Source organism: Cetorhinus maximus, chromosome 26 (genome assembly GCF_964194155.1).
Source record: "Cetorhinus maximus chromosome 26, sCetMax3.hap1.1, whole genome shotgun sequence".
NCBI classification, from domain to species: domain Eukaryota; kingdom Metazoa; phylum Chordata; class Chondrichthyes; order Lamniformes; family Cetorhinidae; genus Cetorhinus; species Cetorhinus maximus.
In genome coordinates this window covers 19,827,042-19,846,790 of record NC_135904.1, presented here as the reverse complement: position 1 = coordinate 19,846,790, position 19,749 = coordinate 19,827,042, and the positions used below count along the sequence as shown (strand labels likewise).

Here is a 19,749-nt window from a genome sequence, read left to right as displayed (position 1 = left end):
GCAGGAACTCACCCAGCCTCATAGACAGCACCTTCCAAACCTATGACCACTACCATCTAGAAGGACAAGGGCAGCAGGCACATGGGAATACCACCGCCTGGAAGTTCCCCTCCAAGCCACCCACCATCCTGGGTCAAAATCCTGGTACTCCTTCCCTAACAGCATTATGGTGTACCTACACCACATGGACTGCAGCAGTTTAAGAAGGTAGCTCATCAGTACCTTCTCAAGGGCAACTTATGATGGGCAATAAATGCTGGCCTGGCCACATCCCATGAATGAATTTTTAAAAAGTTGAAGAGCTGAAAAATGTTTTGTGCTATGTTGCCTCCTGCCATGTGCATTAAAAGGAACTTGGATGGTTCAAGGACTACAGTGGAAGAAAGCATTGGCAGTTGCAAGTGAATTTATAAGTGCTTTTTTTCAGGCAAAAGATTATTTAAGGTATATCTGAGATCATGTGCACCATACACTCCTGTATATTATGTTTACGAAGATTTTAAACATAGCTTTACTTGAATGGTATTGCATTTTCAATTAGAGGAAATTTGGAAGAGTAGGTTAAGAATTGCAAACATTGGAATTCCTTGGGACATTATTGGAAGTGCAATATGAATGCAAGATATACACAAATGCTACAGTCCATAAAAGTGGCACAAAGATGTGTGAAGCAACAGTTTCTAAGTCAGATTTTATGTTGTCAAGATGGCTAAGTAGCATCTGTCTGCCATGAATATATATTACAAATGAGCACCCACGTTCTCCTCTGGACAATCTCCTAAACAGCTTAAATTGAAAAGAAGCCGTCATCCATCGATTGCCGCAACAAACAGCAAGGTCAGGCATCTCAAGATTTGTGTCTCCCTACCCTATCCTCTCCACCGCAGGAAGCGCATGACCTAAGGCCACTTTGAGTCCATAATCATGAAATTAGTGCTCATTTCTTTGCAAGTGCAAGTTTTGTTTCCTAAAGAAGGCAGTTTTGGATTCCACCTTTATTGATCTTCTGTATCTGCAACAAGTAGCAATATATGTTTAATGTATACACTTCAGTGCCTTTTTGGTAAGTGCTTTAGAGAAACTAATGAAAAAAAGTTGCAACTCTAGAGAGCTGTCATCAGATGTATTTGTGTTCAGTTTTTAACTTCACTTCTGCTGAAATATATTTAGCATTCAAATGTGCTGATTTTATTTAATCTTGACTCAGTGATTAGGATTCTGGCATCCAAGTTGCAACGGTTATATTGTGTTGAAGTACTACGTCACGACTTCAGAACATCACTTGTACTGACACTGTAACTCAATAACAAGAGACTGTTGCATTGTCAAAGGTGTTATCCTTTTAATGCAATGTACAAAGTCTCATCTGTTTTTTTGGCAATTGGAACATAGAAACAGGAGTAGGCCATTAGCCCTAGAAGCATGTTACACCATTCATTTAGATTAAGGTTGATCTGCACCTGAATTCCATTAATCTCCCATGCCCCATTAAATCCTTACCTAAAAAAAAGTTGATCTCAGATTTGAATATTTCTGTTGAATCAACATTCACAACCTTTTGAAGGAATGAGTTCCAGGTGTCTGTTACCCCTTGTATGGACAAAACCCCTTCCTGATTTCAGTCCTAAATGACCTCAATCCCCCTTGTTCTGGATTTACACACCAAAGGAAATAGTTCTCCACATCTATCTTATCAAAACCCAATATCATTTTAATCTTGATTAAATCTCCCCACACATTCTGATATGAGGACAAGTCAAGTCTAAACAGCGATATAATTGTGGTGAATCTGAAGTGAATCACACTTCCATGGCCATATATCTTTCCTGAGGTTCAGTCCCCAAAATTGAGTTTTCTTTATTCTTTCATGGGATGTGGGCATCCCTTGTTGCCACAGAGTGGCTTGCGAGGCCATTTCAGAGGGCAGTTAAGTCGACCAAACTCATGTGGGTCTGGAATCACATGTGGGCCATGTCAAGGACCTCGCAGGTAAGAATGGCTGATTTCTTTCCCTAAAGGACATTAGTGAACCAGTTGGGTTTTTACAACAAATGATGATAATACCATTACTTATAGTACCATTACTGAAACTAGCTTTAATTCCAGATTTATTAATTGAATTCAAATTTCACCAGCTATCCTGGTGGGATTTGAACCCATGTACCCACAACATTAGCCTGGGCCTCTGGATTACTAATCCAGTGACATGACCACTACACCACCATCTCTGGGTAACCAACTCTTGCTCAAAAAGATAGATTTTGAAAGAGTTTTTGAAGATGGCGAGAGAAAAGACAAGGAGTTCCAAAGAATAGGATCAATAACTAATACTATGAATAGGGCAGAGGGAGGAATTGCACAAAAGGCTGGTTTCTGTCAATGAGATCATGCCCAAGGAGTATAAGGCTGTAAAATGTTGCAGAGATATGATTAAGTCTGGTCATTGAGGAATTTTAAGATATGGGGGAATTTTAAATTAATACTTTGAGGTACTAGGAGCCAGTAGAGATGATGGACAAGTAGTGCTTGATGTGGGTAGTTATGAATTGGACTAGTTGGATTGTATGAAGGTTGGAGATCAGGCGAGACATTAGAGAAATCTGGTCTAGAAGCGATGAAAGGATAGATGTAATGGTTTCAGTGATGGAAAGACTGAGGCAAGGGCAGAGACAGGCAATGCATGTTCTCTTGGATTATTTTTTCTGTCATGTAAACCAATTATTGCTGGCCTCCTAGCCAATACCTGTGCAAATTGATGAGTGATATTGAAACAGACATTTCTGGGTGTTTTCTGATCCATGCATCTTTGTTGAAGACTAATTTGTTTCTTACAAGGATTGAAACCCATTGTTTTTTCAGAAGATTATTGTGGTTCCAGAATGGTTTATTCATTGAGTCTTGGTAATTAGTAGTTTTACAGACTTTTCAAAAGGAATCTAATGTTTCCACAAATTTCTAAATTTTAGTTTTGCCTAGGATAAATAATTTCTGCATTGAAGGCTTTAGAAACAACACACAAAATTGCTTTGACAGAGTCACACAGACTCAAAACATTAACTCTGTTCTTCTCTCCACAGATACTACCAGACTTGCTGAGTTTTTCCAGCATTTTCTGTTTGTATTACAGAAAATATCTCCATTGCTTTGTTTTGGAGCTTTGGTGTTTGATCCAGATTCAGTAGTTCAGGGTTAGGCTCTTACAGGGACATCCTTGTTCAAATATGGGACATTATCTCTGGAAAAAATTGGCATGTTTACTTTCTACAAACTGCCATGTATATCCTGCCGTGTACTTGTAGAACACCATTGATGACGACTGTGGAGGAGCTTGCAGATAAGCCTGTCTTTCCCTGTCAGCTGTGGAACATATTGTGATAAACATCCCTGCAAGGAAAAGGAGAAAAATTATAAAAGAAAATTGCCAATGATGATGTGAAATTTTGACTATGCTGATTGTTTCCTTCAACAACAAATTAATGGTGGTTTAAGATTGAAATTATGAAACAAGAACCTAGAGTATACTTTGACAGACCCATTGTTCTGTTGCCAGTCACATTTTCCTTTGCCTGCTGCCATACAATCAGAAAGGCATAGTACAGATACACCAAAATAGAAAATTGTTTGACTGGAATGAGGAGAGAATGAGATTAATTTTTTTATAACTTGAACTCCTAATACTAATTGAAGGCTTCAGATGAAATATTGTCAGTGGGTAATTGGAAGATGTGGTGCTCAATTCTGCTGAGCTTAATAGGTACCTCAGACTACAGAAATCCAGAATTGCTGCTACATTTCCTTACTAACATGAGCAAGTGGGACTGAACAACATATTGATCATGCCAGCCTGATTGCACAGACATGATGTTGAAGGAGGTGAAGCTAAAAAGAAATGAGATTCAGAAGAATCATGCTGCAATCTCGATACCAAACACAACACCAGGCAGGTAGCATGAAGGCCCCAGTATAATGAAGAGTACAAAGTAGGGGGAGAGGGTATTTTACTATCTTTCTCCAACATGAGCTTTTTTATTGATGCCCTTGAACTCCCCTCAAATGTACAGTAACTTTTCTGTCTCTCTTTTCTTGGCTAGGAAATTGTTTCCCATTTCCTGCTTGCAAATTAGACCTTGTGTGTGTATCTCTTATGTATATTTTGCACAATAATTGTTTTGGATAATGGCATGATTATCCTTGGATAGAAAGCACCCTGCTGTGTAATTTTACTTAAAAGTAAAACTAAACTCTTGTATAAGTACCTAATTCTTGATAGCCTGAGATTGTGTGAGTTCATTCTGTCATGGTCCTAGATCCAATTTCATTCGTGCCTGAGACCTGCTATAAACTAAATAGGGTAACGGATGAGGTATTTTTAATGCATTCATAGAGTATCATAATCCAAGAGAAATGAAAACTCATGTTCAAAACTTGATATTAATATTGAGACTTTGAAAGCTCATTGTTTGGCTCAAGGTTGGTTCTTGTGATTTTAGTAATAGAATACCAACATCCAAATTCTGTACAAAATTCATGTTAATTGCAGGATGCTGGATCATTTAGCCTGAAATTGATATCTTTGAGAGGGTGTAATGGTGATTCGTGAGCTGTGGGATGAGAAAAGTCATTTTTGGGTTAGAATTCAGTGTGATTCAACAAATCAATAGCATCTATGTGCTTATTAGTCTTTTGATGGAGTTTTCCTTCTTAATCACTTCCACACTATCCTACCAAGTTATAACAACACCGTTCTTTTGCTGACAAATTGAGCAATGACACTGCCTTAACTGGAACCACTTCTAAAACCAGCTGCCAGTATCTGCTAAATATGGTTTTAACCCATACCAAAATAAAAATCCAGCCCCCAACAGCCAGTTATAGAAAATGTTAATTTTCTTAATGACAGAAGCTATTTGTTTTCTCAATAAGTTGAAATTCACAATTTCTAATGACTGTGCTCAGTTTTCCTATTCAGAAACCAATATTAATTAAGTTAACGTTGCTCAACTGATTTGTCTCCAGGTCTTATACCACACTTCTCGGCCACTCAAGGGTACACTGGGGCCAAAGTGCTAGCTCACAGAACAGACCTCAGGAACAGCGGAGCCGGAACAGAATATCTACAGTTATCCAGCCGTTGAGACAAAGCACAGCAGAGGTGGTAGACCTTACTGTGGATGAAGATGGTAAGTGGGTTTTGTTTCTCAAGCTTAGTGGAAACTGTTTTGCAATTTGGTTGGAAGCTTGGGTAGCAGATCTTTTAACCATACAGCGCACATGGACCTATTGTGAATTTGTGAGCCATAGACAGAATTATTAATTGTTTTATTGAAGTAAAGTAGAATTGAGTGAAGTGCAACCCTCTGCAGACATTATCAAATTGTCCTTTCTCTAGTCACGTATTGCTTGGAATTCTGCATTTGAACTTAAGCATATAAGATACATGGTTAGTTATCTCTTACTAAACCAGGATTGATAGAAAACAAAATTAATGGGAATTTCCTGACTTGCTTGTAGATACTATGAAATAATCTCTCCAAGTCCCTGTGCTCCTAATTGCCTTCATGACGGAATTTGTTGCATTATAGAGGCATAAATTGACTCTTAAACCACTTGTTGCCAAATTAGTGCTCCAAACTACTTGGATTAGCTACAGTAGCTAACATGATAGCCAATCTATCCTGTACGTTCCTGGGAAATAAATTCTGACTGTAAAGTGGAGCTGTTTCCGGAAGTTATTTACATTGAAAATTACAAGCTTGATTGGATAGCAGGTGCCTATTTCTTTTTTCCAGTTTTCCTCTGTTAACTGAGCTCTCCTAAAGTTGATATCTCCAGTTTTGGTAAGGAGACGTAATAAGATTCAAACCAGTATTTGTATGTTCGGTTCCCCTTGGTCATTACATAGTGATCAGGATTTGGAACCCTGGCTGAATTTTCACTGCCTTTGTCTGGGGCCACTAAAATCAATTGTAACCATCTCATTGCAACCCTAACTGAGATAAACAAACTCAAAACAGACCTGAGACTTTATTGGTTCATTTGTCTCAGTAACATATTGCATGGGATTGCCCAAAGATAGTTAATTCAAGTTTCTTCATGCTAATAGTATGGCATGCCTACTTTTGTCGAAACATATAACCATCATCCTGAAATAGAATTAAGCTTTTCTTCTATTAAACAATATTCTTATACTGTGCATTGAATGATGAATGCATTGAATAATAAATGTCAGCTTGACTGAGTTGGTAACAATATTCTGTTTGAATCAGAGGCCATGGATTCAAGCATCATGCCAGAATTTGAGCGCACAATCTGGACTGATGCTCCAGTGCATTACACAGAAAGTGTTGCATTGTTAGGGGGTGCTGTTTTTCAGATGAAATGTTGATCTCGAACCCTAGCTTTCTATTCAGTTTAATGTTTAATTAAAAAAAAATTTGAAGTGTTCTTCCTGGGTATTGGCTAATATTTCTCCCTCAATTAGCCCAACATAAAAAAATTAATCAAAGTTTCTTTTTGTGCACAAATTGACTGCCATGTTTACTATGTAATGTGACAGCACTTGAAAAAGTAATTCATTATGTGGTGCACCGGGTTTCTTTTTTAAGTATATATGTTGCAGCTTACATATGGTGAATCTGTGTTTTAAATATGGACAAATGCCAAAGATATAATTAATTTTGCACAAAATTGGGGATAGCACTGTGCATTGAAATTGGTACTTATTTTTATCATCTAAGAGGTAAGCCCCTATCCTTAAATCTAAGAAATGATGATCTGTACATCGGATATCAGTAGAAGTCAATAATAAATAACTTTGCTTGTAAATATTTATTGTAGATTAATTGTATTACTTAGTAATCACTTGTTATTAACTAATTTAAATAATATTGGAATTATTAGTTCCTTCATGCAGACAAACAGCATTAATCAGTGACATCAAGGAAATGAGAGTAGGAGCCCAATGAGATGGCTGCTGGTGGCAAAAAAATACTCAGAAATGGGGTGGGGAGATTCCCTGTGTCTATATTCATTTTTAAAAAGGAGTTTATTTCTTAATAGCGGAGTACAACTTTTGAATATCATTTGCACAGCTACTTTAGCATTTATGTTGTTTTTATTTGCTGCTTTTATCCATTTATTATCATGAACATTTGTCAAAACAAACTAGATTGCAAACTCTGCTTGTTGTCTTTGCAACTAATTAACTTGTTTCTATCCTTTCTGCATACAAGGCAATATGTGGTAGATTTTCAGGCAAACTCAAAAGTAAACTATTGGAAGTTACAGCTTCCAAGAGAAACGAGTAGAAAAAATGTAACCAATGTGTTTTCAGTTATGTAAAAATCTCCTGATTTTTAAAAAGCCTTTTGCTTTATTCAAATTATCTTGAGGATTGCTGAAAAAAAGAGAGATGCTGTCAAAGCTTTTCATCTTGCACTCATCAGGACAGAATTGCAAGAATACTAGGTCTCATAGGGAACAGCAATTTATACTACATGAGAAGAGGGTGCTGATTGGTTGGCAAGTTGACTCTGGTAGAGGCATTGCCATGGGGAATGCACCATGAAATAGCTGAGCCCAAGCTTTTGTTTAGTCGAAAAAGGCAGAACATTTGGATGTGTTCTTTCTGGCTGCAAATGACAGGGCCGTGAGTGTGAATATATGCAGCTTCTAGCATGCATAATTGAGCCTGACTGAAGATCTTAAATTGGTTATTAGTGTAATTCTTAGCACAGTAAGGATTGTTCAGTAAGTCTTGTCCAAATGCAGGATCACATCTAATGTTGAATGCTGTGTTCTGAGTTTTACAGGCAAGGGCTGGTTGAGTACAGTTAGTACTTTACCTGTTGTGAACAGCTGAAGGACATGCTGTTTGATATGATCCATCTGTCATTGGGATGTACGGCTTACATACCCGGCATCACACCGGCACTGAAATTCAAATTATCTTGCTAAACTTATTATTTTGGTCAGAATACTAAACCTGAACTAGCTTTGTAATGAAATGCAAGGATTTTGAAAGTTCTGGTGTGCATTTTCAGATTTGTCTGCTGTGAAATACAATTTCAGAGAATTAGTTTAAGAAAACTTGATTGATTTCCTCCCCATTCATGCTAAAACATAAGGAGCTAAGAGAAAGTAGTACAATGTTGGATTGGGATAATTTTTGGGAATTCTGAGGATGGATATTCTCTCAGACTGTTGTTTTTCATATTGAGCAGCTGGCAACTGAACTTTATGAACTCACTGCATCAAGCAATTAGTTAATTTTGGAGCGGGATGCTTCCATTTTTCGACTCACTACTTTAACCATTTTAGCACTGTGCTAAAGTCTCTTCTGTTTCACACCCATTTCTTCAAAATGAACATTTAAGTATATAGCAGAAGCTCTGAAGCGCAAATGTAATTTCAGATCCACTGAATTTGCATCATTGAACCTCCTTGGTTTTTTGGAATATTTCCATTTTCTGCTTGCAACATGACTGTTTTGAGTGGCTTCCAAAATCACCTGTACAAAATCTTCTATGAAGGATTCCTGTGAAGAATCCACGTGCTTCCAGTTTGGTAATCATAGTTAAAACCAAGGTCATATTTCTATTTATCATTGAAATTTTGACAGAGAAAGTCATTGCACCTTGTGTTTTTAAACATTATATTGAACAACAGATCATGTTGCTTTTTGTTTTCCTTAAGCTGCTCTGTATTGACATTGCCTAATTGAGGGGACAGATTTGGAAACCTACTTCCATAGAGCCGCTGTGTAGCTGGCTGTTGGAAATGCATGATCTGCCAGTGATAATTGGCAACCAACTTCTGAAACCCCCCCTGTAGGAAAGTTGAGATCTGGAATTCTGTAATGAATCCGGACACAAATCAGACACTTTGTGGCTTCCCATGTAACTGATATTCTTCTGATTCTCATTGTTCACTGTAGAATCCATGTCATAAATTAGTAAAACTGAATAGCATTAAGTTTTTTTTCAGTGAAAGCTTTCTTGCATGAAAATGTTGCCTATTTCTTTAAACTGTGGTATTTTTTAATTACTGCAGCAGTGGATAGAATTGCTAATTTAAACTGGGGGCAAACCAGCACATCACAGTGGCGCGTCATTATGTGGCACCACTGAGAACTGAAAAGAAAGCTTCAATTTCTCTCCCAAGAAAGCTTTCAATCTTCGTGTTTCCCCATAGCAACAAAATTGAGTGGAAGCAGAGCACTTGCCTGTGAGGAGAGAGATCAAATCAAATGGAGAGTCTTCATTGATTTATCTTTTACCCCTTCTGACAGCTGGCATAAATGGCAAGGGCTGACTTGAACCTTTGCACATTAGATGCACTTGATTGGGCAGGAATCATGATGTGAGAAAATTGACAATAGTGAGATGATTTGTGTCGAAATTTGCGAGCATATCCTCCAACGCAATCCTAACTCATGTAGTCCCACTTGTACTAGAGTAGCCTGCTGCTCTCCTGCTACCTCACAACTGTAAAAGGGTCTTGATGGAAACAGAGTGAGCTGTCATTTCAACAGACCTGGAATGAGGCCGAACCAGCTAGACTAGAACTATGTCAAAGAAGTAACCGGCAGAAATCAAAGGGTTATGTTGTGTCTTGTGTTTTCTTTTTGTTTTCTGATCAAACCCATTAGTTGTCGGATGCAAAATAAGAAGCAAACCAAAATTGTACGTTTTTGAAGTTCTAACTTGTTTAGTATGGATAATATTTATGATGTGTTTTGAAAGTTTTGCCTGATGCTGTAATAAGCATTGAAATGAGCATAAATGTACAAAATGCACAAAAAGTTGCAAAATTTCTCAATATGGAATTATGAAAGAACAAAAGCTGAAATCAAACTATTTCAAACGTAAAGTTCTTTGAGCTGGACTGATCAGAAGTTGTCAAATGAGGTGTTGATTAAATTAACTGCATTTTCTTTCATGACTAGCATAACATCAGAAAAGCATTTTTCAGTTCCAATATCCTCACAACATAGGACACTGTCTTGAATGCGTTACAAGGGAGAAATCATAAGTGGTTGAAATGGTATCAAACTGAGAACACCAAGGTCAAATCGGTTTATCAGTGTCAGCTCGACTCTGAAATGTTTTTATGGCTTGGAATACATTCCAGCATGTGTCCTTTATAGTGCGTAGGTGTAGAATAACATCTTAGCTTTTCTAATTTGGATGTTCCTATTTTTTTCACATGACTAATTGTGATGTCCTGTATGTGTAATGAGGCTTGAATTGAATAATACGGCAATTAGGGATGGGCAACAAATGCTGGCCTTTTCAGTGACGCTCACATCCCATGAAAGAATTTTTTAAAATGAATCGGACACCGGGCAACATTATAGCTTCTATATGTACCTTGATATAACCAGCTTTGATTAATTATTCAGATTTAATTGTGATGTGAAGCTTCAAATCTTCCAAACCATTGGGGTTTAAGGTAAAATGTTGGCTTTACTCTCCAGACATTTTGTGATAGCAAAAGCCCAGATTTTGCAGCAGTAATGACAGCAAAACTGTCAACCTTCACTCATTACTCTTCGGAAACTGACAGCAGCTTTTGGAGTCTTCACATGTGCAGTTAAATGCAGTAATCCAGAAATTGCTGTCTGTGATTCCACACTTCTCCATCAGGGTACTCAGTTGAAGTCCCCACAGGTGGCAATCACCGGACGGATGATAAATTTCTCTCTCATGTTGTAATATCGCGATTGCAGACTCCAAAAAAAGTTACGGCCTGTTAATGAGATGTAACTGGGTTTTTAAAAGCATACCAAGTCACAACTACAAATGAACAACCCCTCTGGCCCTGGAGAACTTATTTTATACTTGTCTAATGTAAATCTTTCTTGGTATATATTATTTTTTTTAATGTTTTATTATTTTAAGAAATCTTTAAGTTTGTTTAATACTTTAGTTTCTAATGTATATCTCCCTATCTTTATTTTGCTGTCTGTAAAATGTATGAAAAGTGAAGGAAAATCAGTGCATTTTACTTCCCGGTTTGCTGTCTGTGAAAATTCTTCAAATACTGGTTTGGTAATACAGAACTTGAGTATTGCTGAATAAAGAAACATGTCGAAACTTTTTGTCTTGCATTCATTAGAACACCGTAAGAATACCAATCTAAGGGGAAAACAACAATTTATAATGTATGAGAAGAGAGTGCTGAATGGTTGGCAAGTGGACTCTGATAGAGGTGTTGCCTTGGAGAATGCACCAATGATGGTGACTGGCAGTTAACTGTCAAGCATTGTTTGAAATTTAAACCAGGCAACTTGAGCCTGATTGATCAAGGCATTGCTCTGAGGAATGAGACATCGAACGGCTGTCACTTATTTTGTTTAGCTGAAGCAGGCGCAATGTGGGTACATGTTCTTTGTCTGCATAGAGCAGGGCCCTGTGTGTTAATGTATGTAGCTTTCAATACACGCAAATGCACCACACTACGAGCTCGACTATCTTAAATTGGTTGTCAACGTTATTCTTAGCACACTGAGGATTATTTAGCAAATGTTGCCCAATCATGGAATCACATCTAATGTTGGACACTTTTGAGTTTTGCAAGCACGGTCTGGTTAAGCACGGCCTGTACCTTGCCTGTTGCGAACAGCGGCTGGGGCTTGCTGTTTGATACAATCGCCAGTCTTTGGAACGTACGGCTTACATACCTAGCATCATACTGGCACTGAAATTCATGTACCACGTTACTCATTTGTGTGATAGGTAGAACGTCTTTTTGACTTGATGGCAGCATCCTGTTAGTGGCAAATACCACTCGTGTTGCTACTCCATTGTAGCAGCGTGAAACAGCTAGCTTCACCTGTTGCTCAAATTTTTTACATACCTTGCCCTTCCAGGGCAATCTGAGTTGACTGGGCGCTTTTCAGGGCCGAAAGTAATGGCCTTCATGAGTTTGCATGATAAAATAAGTGGCCTGCAGCGGTTCAAAAAGACAGCCCACCTTCTCGAGGGTAATAGGGATATGCAATAAATGCTGGCCTAGCCAGCAACACTCACATCCCATGAACGAATTTGTTTTTAAAAGTAACAGCCATTTGTTGCCTTTGGTCAAAGCATTGCCTTGATGAATATCAGGGTCAAGCTGCCTGGTTTAAATTTCAAACGATGCTTGGCAGTCAACTGTCAGTCACCATCACTGATGCATTCTCCATGGAATGTCTCTACCAATCCAAGTTCACTTGCCAACATCTCTCTCTCTCTCTCCTCATACAGTATAAATTGTTGTTTTCCCCTGATATTGGCATTCTTGCAAAGGGTCCTGATGAATGTAAGATGAAAAGCTTCAATGTGTATCTTCTTTCAGAATTCTTCAATGTGATAGGCAGTTTACCCTGCTAGATTACATCAGTGTTGCTTGAAGCCTAGAGATCTTCTTAACTTGGCCCAAGATTCAAATTAATGTTGGGAAAGGTGAAATCTATGCCACAGAGATTGCCAGATCTGTGTGGACAGCTTCCTTTGAGGATAATATAGGAAACTATAAGTCAGTTAGCTTGACATCTGTCGTGGGGAAGTTATTAGAATCGATCATTAAGGAGGTTATAGCTGGACACTTAGAAGAGCCCAAGGCAATTGGGAAGAGACAGCATGGTTTTATGAAAAGAAAATAATGTTTAACCAATTTATTGGAGTTTTTTGAAGAAGTAACATGCGCAGTGGATAAAGGGGAGCCTGTATATGTACTGTACTTGGATTTCCAGAAGGTGTTTGATAATCAAAGATTATTACGGAAAATAAAAGCGCATGGTGTAGTGGGTAACCTATTAGCATGGATAGAAGATTGGCGGGCTGGCAGAAAGCAGAGAGTATGCATAAATGGGCCTTTTCCTGATTGGCGGGATGTGACGAGTGTACTGGGGCCTCAACTTTTTACGATTTACATCAATGACTTAGATGAGGGGAGTGAAGATATGGTAGCTAAATTTGTAAATGACACAGATAGGTAGGAAAGTATGTTGTGAAGAGGACATGAGGTTGCAGGTGGATATAGGTTGATTGAGTGGGCAAAGATCTGGTAAATGGAGTTTAATGTGGGAAAATGTGAAGTTGTTCACTTAGGTAGGAAGAACAAAAAAGCAGAGAATTACTTAAATGGAGAATGGCTGCATAATTCTGATGTGCCGAGAGATCTAGGTGTTCTAGTATACGAGTCACAAAAAATTAGTTTGCAGGTACAGCAAGTAATTAAGAAGGCTAATGAAATGTTATCCTTTATGAGGAGAGGGATTGAACATAAAAGTAAGGATATTATGCTTCAGTTATACAGGGCATTGGTGAGACCACACCTTGAATATTGTGTGCAGTTTTGATCTCTTTATTTAAGGAAGGATGTAAATGCATTGGAGGTGGTTCAAAGGAAGCTTACTAGATTGATACCTGGAATGAGTGGATTGTCTTATGAAGAAAGGTTGGACAGACTGGGCTTGTTCCACTGGAATTTAGAAGAGCAAGGGGTGATTTGATTGAAGTATATAAGGTCTTGACAAGATGAACGTCGAAAGGATATTTCCTCTTGTGTGTGAGTCCAGAACGAGGGGGCACCGTTTTAAAATTAGGTGTCATCCTTTTATGACAGATGAAGAGAGAATTTTTGAGTGTTGTGCAACCTTGGAATTCTCTGCCTCAGAAGGTGGTGGAGACGGCATCATTGAATATTTTCAAGGTAGATAGATTCTTGTTAGGCAAGGGAGTCAAAGATTATCGGGGTTAGACGGGAATGTGGAAATCAAAACACAAGATCATCAGCCATGATCTTATTGAATGGCGGAGCAGGCTCAAGGGGCCAAATGATCTACTCCTGTTCCTATTTCTTATATTCTTATGTAATGGTGAATGTTAGCACTTTGGCCTATATTTTGTGGTCAGCGGCAGTGTGTCCGCTCCATGGTTACTCATAAGATGGGTAATTGAAATGTATTACTTCCACAAGCTGCTGGTTTTGAATAACAGTTGTTAACATCAAAGTTTAATCATCAATTAAGACTGGGATTTGCCTACTTTCTCAATCCTATCTTCATTTCTAAAATGTAAGGACCTATGAGAAAATTCTATTTTATCTGTTTGTGCTTTGATCACAGAACCCACAGTGGTGCCAACTACCTCTGCTGCTAGATCGCAACCAGTCAGTAATGTACCTACCTCAGGCCAGATCTTAAGTACAACTCCAGGTCCTTCTACCACTCAGCCTGCCTCTGTGACAGAGTCATCAGGAGTTCCAACAACGATTGGTACGGCAGGCCCATCAATAGTGGGTATGTACGTAATTTGACTTCAAGCAACACAGACTTGTAAAATTGTGTACTCCAAGATAGGCATCCCAGTCATTTTTTTGTTATCCAAGGCTGCCTTAACATACAAATCTCTCAGACTTAAATTGTAGTATTTTTCTGATCTTATTCTTCGGCAAGCCTGTTTAATGGGTATTTCAGGTTTTCAGTCAGTAAAAAATGCTTTGCTGGCCTGTGTCAGTGAAGGATCAGTTGTTAGCACTCACTGAGTAAGGAAGTTGTGGGTTCACATCCAGCCCAAAGGCTTGAGCACAAAAATCTAGGCTGACACTCCAGTCCGGTACTGGCGGAGAGCTGCACTGTTAGAGGTATCATCGTTCAAATGACGTGTTAAACCACCTGCGCCCTCAGGTGAATGTAAAAGATCCCATGCCACTATTTCAAAAAAGAACAGAGGGGTTATCCCTGGTGTTCTGGCCAATGTTTTTCTTTCAAATCAACATCATAGAGACAAATTATTTAGTCATTATCACATTGCTGTTTATGGCCCCAAATTGAATGATGTGTTTCCTACATTACAACAGTGACTAGACTTCAAAAGTACTTCATTGGCTGTAATCTGTTTAGGAACATCCTGAAATTGTGAAAGGCACTGTATAAATGTAAGGCTGTCAGTCTGCCTTATAGCCAGGACTCTTTGCTTGTAGGATCAATGGGGAATTGTTCTCTTAATAGCTTAGTTATTTTTTCTGTCTGAAATATAAGTGGAGAGAAAGATGACATAAGGAAAATGTGAGTAGCAAAAAGTGTACTAGGGTCAGTGGAATCTCCCCATAACTAAGAAAAGTGGGGCTAATAATGTCAGGCTAGAGATCTGAAGCTTCAGATTTACCTTAAATTGAGATACTCCCTGAATATCATACCTGCCAATTCCCCTAACATGGCTAGACATTGTTATCATTTAATTGTCAGGGCAACCATGAATTTGGTGCTTCTAATTGTTCAGCACCTTGAGATAAAGGAATAGATCTTAACTTTTCTCAAAATTCCTAGATACTGGTGAAATAGCACTGATATCGAGTACCCAGGTATCAAGACATATCAGGAATTATTTATTGAGATAATTAGCAAGCTGCCAAAAATGTAATTGGAGAGAAATGGAAGCATTCGTAGGGCATTTGAGGAGACTTCTTATGGCCTTGGGCAGAGAAGAAGAAGATTTACTTCTGCCATGGGAATGCTGAATGCTAACATTGAGTGTCAGAAATAGGAAATTGGGGGGAGGTGATCGCATAGTGGTCTTGTTACTGGACCAGTAATCCGGAAACTCAGGGATAATGGAATTCGAATCCCACAAGAATCTTGAATTAAGAAGTCAAATGACGACCATGAAACCATTTCCGATTGTCATAAAAACCCATCTGGTTCACTAATGTCCTTTAGGGAGGGAAATCTGCCATCCTTACCTGGTCTGGCCTACATGTGACTCCAGACCCACAGCAATGTGGTTGACTCTTAAATGCCCTCTGAACAAGGGCAATTGAGGATGGGTAATAAATGCTGGCTGAGCCAGCGACGCCCACATCCCATGGATGAATTAAAAAGTTTGCTTTCCCATTGAATGATGACTTTCAACTTGAACACAAAATTTCGCCCAAAACATGACAAATTATTGAGAGAATTAAGCAAACCCAAAATGGTTTTCTTTCAATGCGGGACCTGCAGAATGTTGTAAAGGGCTTCTTATGCACTAGGTTTACCTGCCTTTGGAAATATTATATTGATGATGATGCAGATGTTCCCATGAAACTTTGTGCCTTGCCCTGTTTTCAGGATGCTGCTGGCCATCCAAAATATAGCCTATTGCTACATCATTTTGTTTGTAGACATCTCTACTCTTGGTCACAAAGTAGACAGAGCTCTTTTCAATTTGAAATAGAACCCGTAAGCCTTCAGCGCAGAAAATGTATTGGCCTGTTGAGATTCAAATCCTCAGACCCTGCCTGTTATTTCAATTAACGCTTTATTCGAAAGCCTTCAAATGATCTTCCACACGTTCCATTTCATTTTTTCTGACTGACGACAAGATGATTTATCCCCTTGCAACCACCCCCAATTTAGTCACCTCTGAAGGCCATGGAGTTGCTTGTTGCATTCTGCAGGCAAGTGGGAATTTTATGAAGATGCTAGAAGACGAGAGAGAGGCATATTTATAATAGTGTGGTTGCTGTAATTAATACAGAGGGAATAACTTGCACGTATAAATCTTTCATATAAAACATCTAAGGACACTTTTCAAAGGAGTTAAGGGACCAGAGGAAGAAAATACGAAACAGTAATATACTGTACGTTAATGAGTTAGACTTGAACGTAGGAGGTATGATCAGTAAGTTTGCAGATGACACGAAAATTTGTGGTGTCGTAACTAGTGAGGAGGAAAGCCTTAGATTACAGGACGATATAGATGGGCTGGTAAGATGGGCAGAGCAGAGGCAAATGGAATTTAATCCTGAGAAGTGTGAGGTGATGCATTTTGGGAGGGCTATGGAATACGCAATGAATGGTAGGACCCTAGGAAGTACAGAGGATCGGAGGGGCCTTGGTGTATATGTCCCTATAGATCCCTGAAGGCAGCAGCACAGGTAGACAAGATGGTTAAGAAGGCAAATGGGATACATGCCTTTAGTAGCTGAGGCATAGAATATAAAAGCAGGGAGATTATGTTGGAGCTGTATAAAATGCTAGTTAGGCCACAGCTGGAGTAGTGTGTGCAGTTCTGGTTTCCACACTGTAGGAAGAATGTGATTGCATTGGAGAGGGTGCAGAGGAGATTCACCAGGATGTGGCCTGGGCTGGAGCATTTCAGCTATGAAGAGAGACTGGATAGGATAGGATTGTTTTCCTTAGAGCAGAGAAGGCTGAGGGAGGACCTGATAGAGGTATACAAAATTATGAGGAGCATAGATAGTGTAGACAGGAAGAAACTTTTCCCCTTAGCGGAGGTCAATAACCAGGGGGCATAGATTTAAGCTAAGGGGCAGGAGGTTTAGAGAGGATTTGAGGAAAAGTTTTTCCACCCAGAAGGCGGTTGGAATCTGGAACACACTGCCTGAGGGGGTGGTAGAGGCAGGAACCCTCGACATTTAAGGTATTTAGATGAAATGCCTTGACTTGAAGGGCTATGGACCAAGTGCTGGACAATTGGATTAGAATAAATAGGTGCTTGATGGCCGGCATGGACACAATGGGCCAAAGGGCCTGTTTCTGTGCTATATAACTCTGACTCTATGACTCAAGAGATGGAGTTTGAAGAAACTTTTAAAGATAGGCAGGGCAGAGGGGTTTAGAAAGAATATGTGCAGCAAATAAGTAGCTGAAGTATTTGCTGCTTATGGTGCAATGGAAGGAGAAATACATCAGGAGGCAAGAATGTGCTCACTGAAACCTTATATGATGGTGGAATGTGAAGTGTAAACTATTTGTGATGTCAAGATAAATGTATATCAATAAAGCAGTTTTTTCAGTCTGCAGCTACTGGGTGAGATTACCAAAATGGTTTACTCTTGAGTCTGCAGGGCACTAGGTGGTGGCGCATTATACTACAGTCGTGCTATGCCATAGTAGGTAGTTGAATTTAAGCTTTTCAACCATACAGCCAGGTAAACCTGTTTTTCTAACATAGAATGTTTAGTTATTCGTAGCAAAACCTGTATGATACACTCTTTTAACCTGGGTAAACACATTGTTGAATGATACCCAATCCGTACAGACTAATAAAACCTCCAGGTTTGACTATTTAACCACATTGGATTAATCTAAACTACCTCATTTTCTTGCTAAAGACCCCTGCTTGTAGCAACCAAATGTAGAAATATTAGAGTACAATGTAATTAGAAATGACATTTTAGAAGTTATACGTAATGGCATTTTTATCATTAATTGACCATTTTTTGCATATTTTTCTCCATTAATTGAAAGCTGAGGTGGCACTCCTTAATGTAAATTATGTAGCAATGGAATGACCCAATGTTTATGAGCTTCACAAGCTGCTGTGCAGTTAACCAGATTTGCCCCATTTTAACAGTACTACTTTTTGGCCTCCAGCCATGAAAGGTATCAGTGACACAAATAAAAGTAAATAATGGAAGATGATGCATAACTGTGTCAGGTCTACATTTGAGCTCTGCTGTGATAACTACTGTTCTAATATAAAAGCGCAAGAAATTTCCCAGACAAAAGTTTTATCTTTGTTACTTTTCCTCAAAGATGATGCCCGGAGAGTTGGGTCAAGTGCAGTGCCTGAAGCTGGTCCTGGGGCAATGCCAAGGCTCCCATCCTGCTGCCCTCAGCATTCACCATGTGGGGGATCTTTGCAAGGCCACAACTCATTAGGACATCCTCATCCAAGCTGTCTTCAGCAACATAACCACCAGTTTCAGCATCACCCTGGTGCCCACTCTGCAGTGCCACCATCAATGCCTTCATTTCCTGAATCGAACTGTCCTTTGGAGAGACCTGCTGTAGTGCCAGCACCTTGTGGAGCTAATGGAAATGCAGGTGGCCAGTATCATGATCAGGTTTGTATTCCTCCATCACTTCTTTAAAAAAAAGGGAAGGGGAAAGAATAGTGGACATTAGAGCTTCCTAAAGAGTAGAAACATTATTCTGATACTAAAAATATAATAATCATTAAGTTGTGTTTTATAATGGAATTGAATAAATGTTTGAGGCTTATAAATTGTACTATGATGTCCATCCATTTCCTACAGGAAAAGCTCCAGAATGCTTGATTAAAAACTGAGTTTTAAGATGGCCAATACCTAAACTTACTTTGATTCATAAGTATGATACAACTTAGTTCTTTGCAAATAGAATTTTACTGTTTCATTAACTAATTAACTATTCTGTTCTAAATTTAGCCAATTTTAAGCCACTTATCACTTCCCAGATGTAATTATTCAAATAATTCTTTGTGTTGAGCAATACACTATTTTGAGAAGCGAAGGCTTAGGATATGGTTTTTCAATTAAAATTTCAATGGGTTTAAATTGACAGATATGTTTGAACTTTTATACATTTCTAACAGTTGCATACAGCAAATGTGAATTTTATAATATAATCCATTAGGCAGAAGAGAAACCTAATGGAAGTATTTTTAGCGTGAAGTGTTCCCACACAACTTTCAACAAGATGTGAAGTGGATGCAGCAAAGGCGGGAGTTTCTTGGAAGGATTTTTAAAAAGTGACTTCACAACATATGAAAAAGCTATTAATGCAAAAGAAAATCCAGCGGAATATAGAAGATGCACGGGGGAAGCAAAGATAAATAGGTAGCAAAAGAAAATAGCAAAGAATTTTCTAGATTTAAGTGAAGTAATCAAAATAAAAAGGCTAGGGCCATTAGAGACAAAAAGTTAAAACAAGTAATCTACTTAATATACTTAAGAATAGTAGCAAATAAGCTTTAACAGACCATAATATGGAAT

The 19,749-nt window shown here is 38.6% G+C and overlaps 1 protein-coding gene across 2 annotated transcripts in view; it reads left to right on the top strand.

The window, feature by feature from the left end:
• Nucleotides 1-19,749, top strand: part of rnf111 (ring finger protein 111) — a 116,573-nt gene that overhangs the window by 82,944 nt on the left and 13,880 nt on the right. For both annotated transcript variants that reach the window (XM_078530301.1, XM_078530300.1), the window contains exons 4-6: nucleotides 5,017-5,180; nucleotides 14,114-14,287; nucleotides 18,530-18,840. In XM_078530301.1, the coding sequence (XP_078386427.1) occupies nucleotides 5,017-5,180; nucleotides 14,114-14,287; nucleotides 18,530-18,840 (649 nt within the window). The remainder of the gene's footprint in view (nucleotides 1-5,016; nucleotides 5,181-14,113; nucleotides 14,288-18,529; nucleotides 18,841-19,749) is intronic.